The 14,494-nt window shown below is 41.1% G+C and overlaps 2 protein-coding genes across 3 annotated transcripts in view; one reads left to right on the plus strand and one right to left on the minus strand.

Moving 5' to 3' along the window:
* The window catches only part of ARHGEF38 (Rho guanine nucleotide exchange factor 38), a 148,208-nt gene extending 144,907 nt beyond the window's left edge, over positions 1-3,301 (minus strand). The window contains exon 1 of the mRNA XM_055433935.2: positions 2,804-3,301. Coding sequence (XP_055289910.1) covers positions 2,804-2,999 — 196 coding nt within the window. The 5' untranslated portion in view covers positions 3,000-3,301. The remainder of the gene's footprint in view (positions 1-2,803) is intronic.
* LOC148777806 (uncharacterized) overlaps positions 1-13,177 on the plus strand; it is a 101,907-nt gene extending 88,730 nt beyond the window's left edge. For both annotated transcript variants that reach the window (XM_088836190.1, XM_088836191.1), the window contains 2 exons: positions 10,647-10,729; positions 12,921-13,177. In XM_088836190.1, the coding sequence (XP_088692316.1) occupies positions 10,647-10,729; positions 12,921-13,104 (267 nt within the window). In that variant the 3' untranslated portion in view covers positions 13,105-13,177. The remainder of the gene's footprint in view (positions 1-10,646; positions 10,730-12,920) is intronic.
* The last annotated feature ends 1,317 nt before the right edge of the window (positions 13,178-14,494 follow it).

A 14,494-nucleotide genomic window follows, 5' to 3' on the forward strand; every position in this document is an offset into this window, starting at 1 on the left:
TTCCAGTGATTTACTCAGTCTTATAGATTGAAGTGCCAGGATTGGAAACAGAATGTGTATGACTTTAGCACTTTCGTTCTTTACTGGGGAAGAAAAGCAGCCCTGTCTGCCCCAGTAAGGCTCCCCCAGTGGCTCAGTGGGCTCAGGTAGCTTATAGAAGCTCATACAGGAGACATAAGAAATGCAGGTTTGATCCCTAGGGTGCGAAGTTCCCCTGGAGAAGGAAATGGCAGCCCACTCCAGTGTTCTTGCCTGGAGAATCCCAGGGATGGGGGAGCCTGGTGGGCTTCCGTCTATGGGGTCACACAGAGTCGGACACGACTGAAGTGACTTAGCAGCAGCAGCAGCAGCAGCAGTGGAGAACCAAGACCCCTGAGGCAACTGCCCACAGTTTTGCCCTGCTCCACTGGGGAAGGTAGCTTTCTTTTCCCTCAGGCAAACAGCTCCTCTCACATCCAGATCTGTTCAAGCAAAAGTAAGTACTGGTGGCCAGTGATTTCTTGGGATCCAAAGGCTCAGTGTGTACCTAAAGCATGGGTTTTAACTTGTTGTTCACCTTTGGCAAAAACAGCAACTTGTGTAAGGAACACTCCTAGCACCCAGATCACGTTCTCCAAATACCATTCCCCATTGAAACAGATAGATATTTTGGGCTTCCCTGATAGCTCAGTTGGTAAAGAATTCGCCTGCAATGTGGGAGATCTGGGTTTGATTCCTGGGTTGGGAAGATCCCCTGGAGAAGGGAAAGGCTACCCACTCCAGTATTCTAGCCTGGACAATTTCATGGTCTGTATAGTCCATGGGGGTCACAAAGAGTTGGACACAACTGAGTGGCTTTCATTGAAAGAAACAGTCTCCTTGGAGAAATGGCAGTCTGGTTCTTGGGAGCCTTTTCAAGATGCTATGTTTCCTGGTTCCTGGCTGGAATCAGCCATGCCGGAACAGATCTAGATATCAGTTGCTAAGATCAGAGAAGGAAAAGAAAACTAGATATTATAAGCCCCCAGGTGAAAAAGCATGGTGTTCCCATGAAGTAGTCTTGCCAGGGAAAATCAAACCTGAATCTGATCAACACTAGATCTGACCACCAACTGACAGAAGAGCAGACCACAGTGGAGCTTGTCTGCAACACTGGGGGGATGGGTGCAACTAGCAAAGTCCTGACTGTGAAGCCGTTTGAGGTAAACCACCAGATTTCTTCAACAAATAAATTGCAAGGAGAGAGAAGGAAAGGAACCCTATATGTTAAAAGAGAGTTAAAAGTAACCCATCTCACTGTGCAGAACTTACTGGGATCCTAATTTAAACAAACACTATTTTAAAATTGTATTACATTTATGAGGTGTCTTTGCTTTTTAATCTGACTGGATCTTTGATGATACTAAGGAATTATTGGAGAGTTTAGGGTATTATTATCATATTGTGGTTACGGTTTTTGTCTTAACCTTCTTATACTTACAAGTACATGCAGAAATATCTATAGATATTGCAGATACAGATATTGATATATTTGATATTATCATATCTTGGATTAACTTCAAAATTATGTGAGTGCAAAAAAGTACCCCCCAAAATAAATAAATAAAATTTTGTTTATGAAAAAAATTTTGCATGCTTTCCAATTTATCCATAGCCTTGAGAATAAATTATTTCAAAGCTCAAACAATACCCCTTCCCTATTAAAAAATTTCTTTAGTTATAAGACTCAACTTTGCATTTTAATCCTGAACTATATATTTTTTTAAAGTATGAACTCATAGCAGGAGTCTTAAATATTTAATTTGCATGCATTTAACTTATTTAATTTAATTTGCATCACTAAATCCAAGCACATTTTTTAATGAAAGGGACCTTCTAAATACAAGCTTGTCCCATTGGTCTTTCCAGTTTCCTGGTAGTTTTCAGTCCAGAATGACAGCTCATGGTGGAATAATGAGCCCTTAAACACAGTGTGCCTCAAAGAGGGAGAGACCAGTTCCAGGGATCACATAACAGGTATTTGATTAAAATGTTGCATGATATCCACATCAAGATGCAGTTGACTAGAACAAATGACCTTCAAAAGAAAAGAAGAGAAAGAGAGGGTACATGGGAAGTAAGAGCAATTCAGGATCTGAAACAGGACATGTTATAATAACTGTGCCAGATTATCTTACGACCATCACAAAATAAACTGACGTTATTTCCTCAAAAGTCATTCAGTCTAAGCGTGCTAAGCATCTCTTACGATATTTGGATGTTATTCTATTCAGTCTAAAGGAATGAACACCTATGTGATTTTTCAAGAAATCCTATTTACTATCCAATGACTATAACATTACTTATTTTTCACAGATGTGGTTGCACTTGCATGCCCCTATTTAAGATAACCACAATCACAATTCACTACAATTATCGGGATAGATCTCCCGGTGTGACATCTCACACCTATCTGTTGAGATAAACTATCTTGTGTAGGGTTCTAAATCATTTGCTTTGTAGTGCTTCCTGCTTCTTAAATCAGGTGGAGGAGGGAGAAGCAAGGTAAGGGAAGGTGGCAGATAAAAAAAGAAAAAAAAGACATGATAGTATTAAGAATAATTTAGAATTGGCTCTTTAACTCTGGAAGGACATAATAAATTTGTGCTATAATTTATGAATTACATTTCCTTCATTTTTCTTATTTTCTTACTTTCCTTCTTATAGAGAAAGGTAATACTTGCTTTTCTCCTCTGCCTTGAGTGTTTTCTTTGTAAACAGAAGAGTAGGAAGGAAGGAGCTGGGAGTGCAGTAACCCCAGGCCCATTGGTTTCTTGTAGGTTACCTTGTAATTTCTGGTTGTACTCGCTCCTATCAGATTGGCTCCTCCTCAAGGTACCAGAGTGGTCCCCAGGAACACTGCTCTCAACCACAGGGTCAGTCTTCCTTCTCTCCAGCATATAGAGCCTGGGCCTCAGGAAGGGCAGATTCTTTTTCTTGGTGCCCATGTTTTCTTTCCCGGGAGCTTCTCTGGGCTCCATCGGAGGCTGAGACCACCTCGAGGCCAGCGGGCAATCGCTGGCTGCTACAGGGCCTCTGGGGTGAAGGTTACAACCCCAGCCTGAGGAGTTTAACTGCCTCCTTCCAACGAACCGGCTTCTCTCCAAGGTGACCGGTCTGTGACTGCCACCTCCACGGAGACCCAGGGCTCCACCCCTATGAGGTCATTCTTTTTTATACCTAGAATCCAACAGGGGAAGCTGCCACCTGTTACCTGAGAGACCTGCAGCACCAAGCTAGGCAAAGCAGGGACTCCGCCGTCACATGCGGCTGAAGCAAACAAAAATCCCATTGTGTGGGGCGCGGGCTAGGGGTGCGGGGGGTGGGGAAAGTGAGCAAGGTGAGGCGGGAGGAGGGGAGCACGCCTGTGTAACCTGCGGCTTATGGGTTCAGTGTGCGCCTCTGGGTGTGGACAGGTGCGCTTGGACACGGAGCTGCGTTTCTGCTGCCTGGGGGCAGATTGAGCTCCTATGTGACTTTCAGCTAGAGTCACCCACATGTGACTGTGGAGCTTGTGTGGGGCCGTGAGAATTTACATTTACATCACAACATTGGAGACAGATTTTTTTTTTCTAAGGATTACTGCGCTCACTCAAAGTCATGCTTCTGCCTTTGAACACTGAGCACTCACAGATTGTTTGCTAAAAATATACGTGCCAAACCCTGATCCACATTCCTGAGAAAACAAGGGTTTACATTGGCCAGGGGTCGGGCACTCGGCATTGTGGGAAAGACCTGGAACCTTTTTCAATATCTTGCTCTCCACTTGCTGTCCTAGGTTGAAGTAAGTCCTTTCACAGCCGCAGGCCCATCCTTCTATGCCCTGGCCCTGGGGAAAGTCAGCACTGTGCCTATGTGTGATGTCCGAAGGATCTTTTCCCTCCCTTTCGCAGATGGAGTGCTGGAGAAAAGCAGCTGACCTTGGGAAAATGAAAGGAGGGGAAGGGTTTGAAAGTGAGAAAAGTCACTTAGAAATTGGAAAGGCCTGGGGAAGAGGGAGGGTAGAGAAGCAAATAGTGATGGGCCTTTCATTAATTTTTTTGAAGTTGTTTTTCCTTGTATTTTCTGAGATTTCTCAAGGGGGAAGTTCTCAGAAGCTCTGGGAATATGCAGAGTGTTTTGTATGCCCTCGTTAAAGAAAACAGAGACCCTAAGGAGAAAAAATATATTCCTTTTTTGTTGTAAAGGGACCGCCAAAATCTAGCTTTGTGCTGCCCATTTTGAATCGTGGTTAATTCTTGTTAGACAAGGTTTTAAAATGAAGAAAAAGAGAAAAAAAAATTTCCAACTCCTAGTGTGTGGGCTGAATACAATTTGCATAATTACCTTAAAAGATAAATGACAAATCTTCAGCCACTATAGAGACATCTATATATAGCTTGGCATATTGAATGACTTGTACTTAGTATAATTGATAGTCTTTTTAAACAAGCCCTCCCAAATACATTTAATAAATGCTTCTCAAGGCACATTCAGTGCTAAGAGGTAAAATGAGCTTTTTTGTTTTTAATTCACATTAAAAATGTCTTAGTTATATTCTACTATTATATATACATATATGTGTAATATATATGGTTGTGTTCATTTACCTGTTTACTGACAGACATATGCTGTTAGATATAGTGCTACTACAAAATTGTGCAATTGGAACCACAGGACTTATGGGAAATACGTGGTTAGGGTTAAAGCACTCAGAAATTTTGTCAGAGACCAACTAAAAAAAGATTAAAAAACTAAAAAAAAAAAAAAATGGTAGCACAGTTTTACCTGTGATAAATGGTTAAGAAATACATAAATACTACAATAAATGTGGCACTTTGTATGGAAACAGCACTGAACATTGCTTTTGCAAGTGGGTATTAGAAGGGTTACAGCTGTAAGTCATGAGGAAATGATGAAAGTAGTGGTATTTAAAGTCAGATGGAAATGTACATCACCAGATGTGGATGGGTGTGGCTAGTACCACAGGCCCTGAACTGAAGGGGTTGGTAATCTTGAGGGGTGTTCATGCATGAGTTTTGTGTACACCCCCATGGCTCAGGGCCTCTGGATATGGCTTTCTGCATTCATGTAATGTTTTCAAGTGGATGAAATCACACATAAGCAAATGTGAAATTGTGTTATGCTCAAAGAGTTTCCTGATATATCACTTTTGTTGGAACAAATTTATGTTTTCAAAGCAAGAATAGCAGAACTGGCTGTGGTAACTTTATTATATTTTAAAATTTCACCAGTTGAGAAGATATATTAATAGCTACCATGAATTGCCTGGTGACTCAGACATTAAAAAAAAAAATCTTCCTGCAATTCAGGAGACCTGGGTTTGATCCCTGGGTCGGGAAGATCCCCTGGAGGAGGAAATGGCAACCCACTCCAGTATTCTTGCCTGGAGGATTCTATGGACAGAGGAGCCTGGAGGGTTACAGTCCATGGAGTCACAATGAGTCAGACACAACTGAGTGACTAACACACACACTATGAATTAACTTTGAATTGCAATTTATTCACAACAGTTTCTATATCAACTTTAAAAATAATAGATAAATTCTTTCAAAACCATCTTTTAATCAATCAGTGAATGGGGCAGACCTTGTTAGTAGCTTTCTCAATATTCATTCCTACCAGGTCCCACTGCATGCCATTCCTTGTCAACAGACCCTTACTTTGTTCCAGGTGACATTAGGCTTGGCCAATTATAATGATAATTTTGTGTCCATTTTCTAGTTGCTGTTGTCACTTCAGTTCAGTTCAGTTGCTCACTTGTGTCCAACTCTTTGCAAACCCGTGGACTGCAGCACGCCAGGCTTCCCTGTCCATCACCAACTCTTGAAGCTTGCTCAAACTCATGTCCATTGAGTTGGTGATGCCATCTAACCATCTCATCCTCTGTTGTCCCCTTCTCCTCCTGCCTTCAATCTTTCCCAGCATCTGGGTCTTTTCCAGTGACTCAGTTATTTGCATCAGGTGGCCAAAGTATTGGAGCTTTAGCTTCATCATCAGTCCTTCCAATTAAAATTCAGGACTGATCTCCTTTAGGATGGACTGGTTGGATCTCCTTGCAGCCCAAGGGAGTCTCAGGAGTCTTCTCCAACACCATAGTTCAAAAGCATCAATTGTTTGGTGCTCAGCTTTCTTTGTAGTCCAACTCTCACATCCATACCTGACTACAGGAAAAACCATAGCTTTGACTAGACAGACCTTTGTTGACAAAGTAATGTTTCTGGCTTTTAATATACTGTCTAGGTTGGTCACACCTTTTCTTCCAAGAAGCAAGTGCCTTTTAATTTCATGGCTACAGTCACCATCTGCAGTGATTTTGGAGCCCAAGAAAATAAAGTCTCTCACTGTTTCCATTGTTTCCCCATCTATATGCCATGAAGTAATGGGACTGGATTCCATGATCTTAGTTTTTTGAATGTTCAGTTTTAAGCCAACTTTTTCACTCTCCTCTTTCACTTTCATCAAGAGGCTCTTTAGCTCCTCTTCACTCTCTGCCACAAGGGTGGTGTTATCTGCATATCTGAGGTTATTGATATTTCTCCTGGCAATCATGATTCCAGCTTGTGCTTCATCTAGCCTGGCATTTCGCATGATATACTCTGCATATAAGTTAAATAAACATGGTGAATTGTCACCATACAGCCTTGATGGACTCCTTGGCTGTGTACAGGTGGCCATGTAATCCTAGTCCTTTACAGGTGGCTGTGTAATCTTAGTCCTGGCAAATGAAGCCTCTGGTAGGATATGGGGACAAGGAGTTGATTCTGGGAAAGCATTTCTTCTCTACAGCTGGCTTCAGCCTTCCCCCTTCATCCAAACTTGATTCCGGGTGCAATGCATGAAGTTACAGCCACCCTGTGTCCATAAGGAAAGACCAGAAAACCATGGGCTCTGGTTACATTGAGCTACTCAATGAATATGAGTGGCCACCCACCTTTAGACTTTTTGTTATGAGAATAAAAAGGAACCTCCATCCTAAAGATATTGTTAGTTGGAGTTCTTTTCAATACATTTCTAAGGGATTCAACAGAGTCCTTAAAATAAAATGAATCACTGTTCTCTTGCTTATCTTTTTGACATGGTTTAAGCCAGTGTGTTTAGAATCACCAACATAAAAAACATGGTTTAGTTTTTCTGCCTGTAAGAGTGGCTAGATTAAAGAGATTTTGAATGTTTTGTCACTGGAATATTTTGCTATAAAATGAATGAGACTGAAGGAACAAGGTTCTAATTTGTCTGCTTTATATTTTATGAAAGAGGGACAAAAGTATTTCCATACAAGGTTTCTATACTACTTAATAAAATATTGATATTAATTCTCTTAAATTAATTTTATTAGGAGTAAAGAACATGCAATTCATGGCTTATTATTTTAAAAAGCACTGTACAGTGACTCTAGGACCCAGTTTTAGCTTCAGCTAAAACAGCTTCATGACATAAATCAACTTTGTGACATTGCTGTTGTTCAGTTTCCCAGCTGTGTCTGACTCTTTGAAACTGTATTAACTGAAGCATACCAGACCTCCCTGTCCCTCACCATCTCCCTAAGTTTGCCCAAGTTCATGTCCATTGCATCAGTGATGCCCTCCAGCCATCTCCTCTGACTCCCTCTACTCCTTCTGCCCTCAATCTTTTCCAGCATCAGGGCCTCTTCCAATGAGTCAGCTGTTTGCATCAGATGACCAAAATCCTGGAGCTTCAGCCTCAGCGTCAGTCCTTCCAATGAGAATTCAGGGTTGACTTCCCTTAAGATTGACTGGTTTGATCTCCTTTCTGTCCAAGCGACTCTCAGGAGTCATCTCCAGCACCACAGTTCAAAAGCATCAATTCTTTGGTGTTCTGCCTTCTTTATGGTTCAGTTCTCACAGCCATATATGACCACTGGGAAGACCATAGCCTTGACTACATGGACCTTTGTCAGCAGAGTGATGTCTCCACTTTTCAACGCACTGTCTACGTTTGTCACAGGTTTCCTGCCAAGAAGTAAACATCTGATTTCATGGTGGCAGTCACCATCTGCAGATGGTATTCCCATCTCTTTAAGAACTTTCCACAGTTTATTATGATCCTCACAGTTGAAAGCTTTGGCATAGTGGATGAAACCGAGGTAGATATTTTTATGGAGTTCCCTATCTTTCTCTATGATCCAGCGAATGTTGGCAATTTGATCTCTGGTTCCTCTTCCTTTTCTAAACCCAGCTTGGATATCTGGAAGTTCTTCGTTCACATAATGCTGAAGCCTGCATGCTTGCAAGGTCACTTCAGTAGTGTCTGACTCTTTGTGACCCTATGGACTATAGCCCAACAGGTTCCTCTCTCCATGGGATTCTCCAGACAAGAATACTGGAGTAGTTTGCCATTTCCTACTCCAGGGGATCTTACCAACCCAGGAATTGATTCTGTGTCTCTTACATCTCCTGCATTGGCAGGGAGGTTCTTTATCACTAGCACCACCTGGGAAGCCTAGCATGCAAGATTTTAAGCATGACCTTACTAGCGTGAGAGATGCGTGCAATTGTCCAATGGTTAGCACATTCTTTAGTACTACCCCTCTAGGGAATTAGGATGAGGACTGACTTTTTCCAGTCCTGTGGCCATTTCTCAGTCTTCCAGATTTGCTGACATTTTGAATGAAACACCTTGATGGCATCATCCTTTAGGGTTTTGAATAGTTCTACTAGAATTCCATTGCATCTACTAGCTTTATTAACAGAAGTGCTTCCTAAGACCCACTTGACTTCGCTCTCTGGAATCCCTTGCTCTGGGTGGCTGACCACACCATCATAGTAACCTGGTTCATTTAGATCTTTCTCGTACGGTTCTTCGGTGTATTCTTTCTTTCTCTTCTTGATCTCTTCAATGTCTGCTAGTTTACCATTTCTAATCTTTATTTAGCCCATCTTTGGGTGAAATGTCTCCTTGATATCTCCAGTTTTCCTGAAGAGATCTGTAGTCTTTCCCCTTCTGTTGTTTTCTTCTAGTTTTATACACTGTTCTTTGAAGAAGTTCGTAAGACCTTCTTAGATAGCCACTTGCCTTCTTGCTTTTCTTTTTCTTTGGGATGGTTTTGTTCACTGCCTCCTTTACAGTATTACAGACCTTCATCCATAGTTCTTCAGGCATACTGTTTACAAGTTCCAATCCCTTGAATCTATTCATTACCTCCACTGCATATTCATAGGTGATTTAATTTATGTCTGGCCTAGTGGTCTACCCCGCTTTCTTTAGTTTAAACCTAAATTTTTACTATGAGAAGTTGATGATCTGAGCCACAGTCAGCTCCAGGTCTTGTTTCTGCTGACTGTTTACAGCTTCTCCATCCTTGACTACAAAGAATATCAGTTTGATTTTGGTATTGACCATTTGGTGATGTCCATGTGTAAAGTCATCTCTTGTGTTGTGGAATAAAGGTATTTGCTATGACCAGTGCATTCTCTTGGCAGAATTCGGTTAGCCTTTACCCTCCTTCATTTTGTTCTCCAAGGTCACACTTACCTGTTACTCCAGGTAACTCTTGACTTCCTACTTTAGCATTCCAATTCCCAATGATGAATAAACCATATTTTTTTGGTGTTAGTTTTATGAGATCTTCTAGCTCTTCATAGATCTGATCAACTTCAGATTCTTCGGTGTCTCTGGTAGGGGCATAGACTTGGATTACTGTGATGTTGAATGGCTTACCTTTGAAATGAACTGAGATTATTTTGCACTCTTTTGTGCAAAATGCTACTCCATTTTTTCTGTGTGACATTACCAGTTACATAGTCTCTCTATCCTAAAGGAAATCAGTCCTAAATATTCATTGGAAGGACTGATGCTGAAGCTGAAACTCCAATACTTTGGCCACCTGATGGGAAGGACTGACTCACTAGAAAAGACCCTGGTCCTGGGAAAGATTGAAGGCAGGAGGAGAAGGGGACTACAGAGGATGAGATGGTTGGATGGCATAACTGACTTGATGGACATGAGTTTGAGTAAGCTCCAGGAGTTTGTGATGGACAGGGAAGCCTGGCATGCTGCAGTCCCTGGGGCCACAAAGAGTGAACTGAACCGATAGATTAAATGATACATAAATCTTTATAAGACCCAGTGCTTTTAGTTTATAAAACTCCTAATTCTAAAACAGAAATCATATCTCTGAATAAAATCATAAGTACATTGGATTGGACAAAGGAAAAGACCTTATCAGTGTAAGTTAGAAATGTATTACAAGAGTCTAGGCAAGAAATGCTTAGACTATGGTAATGGTGGTAAAGATAGAGAAATGCTGATGGACTCAAATATGTTTTAGAAGTTGAACTGACAGAACTTGTATGTGGTGCGATTGAGGTGAATAAATAAGAAGAGAAACGAAGGGTGAATTCCAGGTTTTAAGAGTGACTAATTGGGAGGAAATTGGTGCTATATCCTTAAACAGAAGGACAAGAGGAAGAGGAAATTCGGTGGGGTTGTCAAGAATTCCATTTAGGAATAGACTAAGGTTAAGATGGCTGTGAGATATTCAGGAGAACTGTCAGGTAGACATTGGACTTATAAATTTGGATGCATTATTTAGATTTTAGATTAAAATTTGGAAGTCATTATAATAGATACAATATTTAAAACGATGTATTGATGTGATCATTTAGGAAGAAAATGTACCCAGAAGAGAAGGATCAAAATCAAGCCTTGAAGAAGGAAACCCAGCAAAAGAGGCAGAACTGCCATTGAGGTGGGAAAAAAGCAGAAGAATATTGCATCATAGAAGTCTGGAAGCACGTTTTTCCAAGATGAAGCAGTAGTCAGTCTGCTGAGAGGCTAAACAAAATGAAAATAGAAAATGATTCTTTAACAGAGAGATACTTTCAATGAACTAGATTTATTATCATTCATAGCTTGGAGTTAACAGACCTTGGATAAAATATGTAAATTAAGAAATAGTGACATAAGCATAGTGCTTATATAGATATAATTATAGTGCTAACCATCAAAAGAATTAAAAACTTTCTTAAAGGTGGTTACTTTTTGGTGGTGAGACATGGGGCTTGGGGAGAGGTTTGAGGAATGAAGCAGGACAATTTTTTTTTCTTCTAGTTTTTTCACCGAATACCATTCTATACCTTTTGAATTTTTTAACCAAGTACATATATTACTTTTATCATGCTGTTGCTGCTGCTAAATCACTTCAGTCGTGTCCAACTCTGTGCGACCCCATAGACGGAAGCCCACCAGGCTCCCCCGTCTCTGGGATTTTCCAGGCAAGAACACTGGAGTGGGTTGCCATTTCCTTCTCCAATGCATGAAACTGAAAAGTAAAAGTGAAGTTGCTCAATCGTGTCTGACTCTTAGTGACCCCATGGACTGCAGCCCACCAGGCTCCTCCGTCCATGGGATTTTCCAGGCAAGAGTACTGGAGTGGGGTGCCATTGCCTTGGTAGTTCTTAAAATTTTATCATTTTAGTTTTGTTTAATTTTAGGTTTAAGACACATGAGAAAATTATAATGTATCTATTTTTAGATTTGTACAGTCTGAACATTTATGTTTTCCATATAAAGCTAAGCCACTTCACAAACACACAAGAAATGATTCTTTGAATTTGGCACAGTTGTTTTACAAGCTTTTCAAAAGTAGCTTCAGTAATGGGGTAGAAGTATAAGCCAGAATGGATGGAACTCCATGAAAGGAGATAAGGAAGTTGAAATCCAAGAGAATACTTCTGAAGAAGTTTGCAATAATTTATTATTAGACAGCTAGTATACATAAGGATTATATCTAGGTAGAATAGTGAGAAAGGAAGGATCATATCCATATTTTCAAAATTGGAAACAGATTCAAAGAAGTTGAGTAATTTTCCCAGGATGACACAACTTGTAAATAATGGAATAAATACTCAAATTCAGACCTCTCTTTTATGGAAGAGCCTGATATCTTAGCCACTCTGCTTGATACAAAGTGCCAGCAAATTGTCTGATATAGAACAAGTACTCACAAATGTACTTTTCAGCATTAAGAGAATCTAGGAACAATTCTCCCTTACTTATCCTTTATTCTTTGGGATGAATCTGAGGGATCTGAAATCTTACCAACATCTCACTTCTTCTCCATGCACAGTTAAACTTGGACAATTCCTGCAAGCATTCTCCTTGTCTCCCGGTCTCTACTCCAATTCATCATGTCCAATGCCTCTTGAATTTCATTCCTAAACCGTAAATCAGGTCATGTCATTCTTCAGATTAAAAAGCTTGATGGATGGTTTACCACTGCACATAGAAGGAAAAGCTAACATTCTCTAGGCTTCAATCAGACTGTCCAATTTTGTTTCCATTACTTACTGTTCCAAATATCGATTGCTGAGTAACAAATCACCTCAAAACAGTTGCTTAAAACAATGACTATCATTGCATTAGTGCTCACTGTTTCTGTGGGTCAGGAATTCAGAGAAGGCTCAGCCAAGCAGCACTGATTCAGCTCTCTCATGTCCTAGTAGATGTTGGCAGGAGGTGAAATAGCAGGGAGTCAGAGCAGCCATGGGTGGACCAGGCAGCCTTCTCTCCTCATGTGGTTTCAGGGCCTCTTTGATCTCTCCATGTGGCTGGTTTGAGCTTCCTTCACAGCATGGCAGTCTTTGGGAAATCAGAATGCTTATACTGCGGTTCAGGGCTTCAAGAAATCCAAGCACAAATTATATCCACTCTGATGACCTATCCTATGAAGTCACATAGTGTCACTTCCACCAGAGTCTGAGAGCCTGACAAGATTCAGAGGGAAGGAACACAGACCCCCATCTTCTCAACGGAAGCAATATGAAAGTCCTGTTATGAGAAGAGCTTATCAAAGGGGAGAAATTGCTGTGTCTATCTTTAGAAAATGCAGTTGGACTCATATATATCCATCACATATGAGAATTTCTATTCTCTTTTAGGTTTGATTTTGTTCAAGCTGCTTCTTTTACTTGGAATCACTCTCCCCATCCTGTGAAGTCCTACTCATTCTTCAAGGCCCAGCTTAAATGTCGCCTCTTCTGTGACACAGATTTCCTGTCCCCTAAGAGCAATCACTCACACCCTCCTCTGGAAATACGTAGCAGCGTATCTTTATCATCATAGCAGAGGGAGCTTCGTATATTCTGTGACTTGTTAGGTTATGAGCCCTTCAAGCTATTTGCCTTTGAAATCTTATGACGAGCAATATGAGCTCAATATAAACTGCTGTAATTTTTTTCTGTCTCTCTGATTAGTATTTTCTTTCCCAGAAAAGAAAGATATGGCTCTGAAAACAAAGGAGAAAATCAGGGAATATTACTTTCTCAGAGATGAGGTCATTAATGCATCTATGAGATGACCATAAAGCCAGCTCTGAGAGCTCCCTATTCAGCTATAAATTGTTCACAGTGACCCTGTTATCTTGTAGCTGGGTTTTTATACTCACTGCTGTGCTTCCTGAGAGCAACAATTTCTGTTAATGCACTGACCACACAGCCGCATAATGATCTTGTCAGCAAACAATGAATGGGAGCTGAGGTCTGAGGGAGGGAAACCTTCTAATGTTTTGATCCTCTTGACTGAAGAAATTTTAGCAATGACATATGATCACAGTTGGGCCTTTGTCTCAGCTGTCATGAATCATCCATTACAAGATTTTCAAGGTTGTCCAGGGGGAAATCTATCTTGGGAAGGGGAAGAATCTTTGTAAGTGCCTGGGATGGCCTGGCCATGATCAAAACCAGCTATGTAAGCAAGAAAGAGTGTCCATGGAATCTTTGAAACCCTCTATTTAATGATGCCAGTATCTAGGAGCATTGGTTCAATTTCTAATGCTCTTCAGACTTTATCTAACAGTTATTCCAGCAGACCAGCAACTTTGGTCAGTATGATTGATACAGGAGATGAGGTATTTTCATTTCCCAGGGAGAATCCAGAAGATTTTTTTTTTACTCCCTCTCTGATTTTTCCCATTTTTATTCCCTGTCTAGGCTTAATTGATGTTAACTAGCTTTTAAGTCGGAGAAGGCAATGGCAAGCCACTCCAGTACTCTTGCCTAGAAAATCCCATGGACGGAGGAGCCTGGTAGGCTGCAGTCCATGGGGTTGCTACAAGTCAGACATGACTGAGCGACTTCACTTTCACTTTTCACTTTCACACATTGGAGAAGGAAATGGCAACCCACTCCAGTGTTCTTGCCTGGAGAATCCCAGGGATGGGGGAGCCTGGTGGGCTGCCATCTATGGGGTCGCACAGAGTCAGACACGACTGAAGTGACTTAGCAGCAGAAGCTTTTAAGTAGGAGAGGGACTTCCCTGGTGGCTCAGACAGTAAAGGGTCTGTCTACAGTGCAGGAGACCTGGGTTCGAGCCCTGGGTTGGGAAGATCCTCTGGAGAAGGAAATGGCAATCCACTCCAGTACTATTGCCTGGAAAATCCCATGGACAGAGGAGCCTGGTAGGCTACAGTCTAAGGGGTTGCAAAGAGTCGGACATGACTGAGTGACTTCACTTT

The sequence above is a fragment of the Moschus berezovskii genome, chromosome 5 (genome assembly GCF_049115385.1).
Source record: "Moschus berezovskii isolate FMDL1 chromosome 5, NW_MosBer_1.0, whole genome shotgun sequence".
Taxonomy (NCBI): Eukaryota; Metazoa; Chordata; class Mammalia; order Artiodactyla; family Moschidae; genus Moschus; species Moschus berezovskii.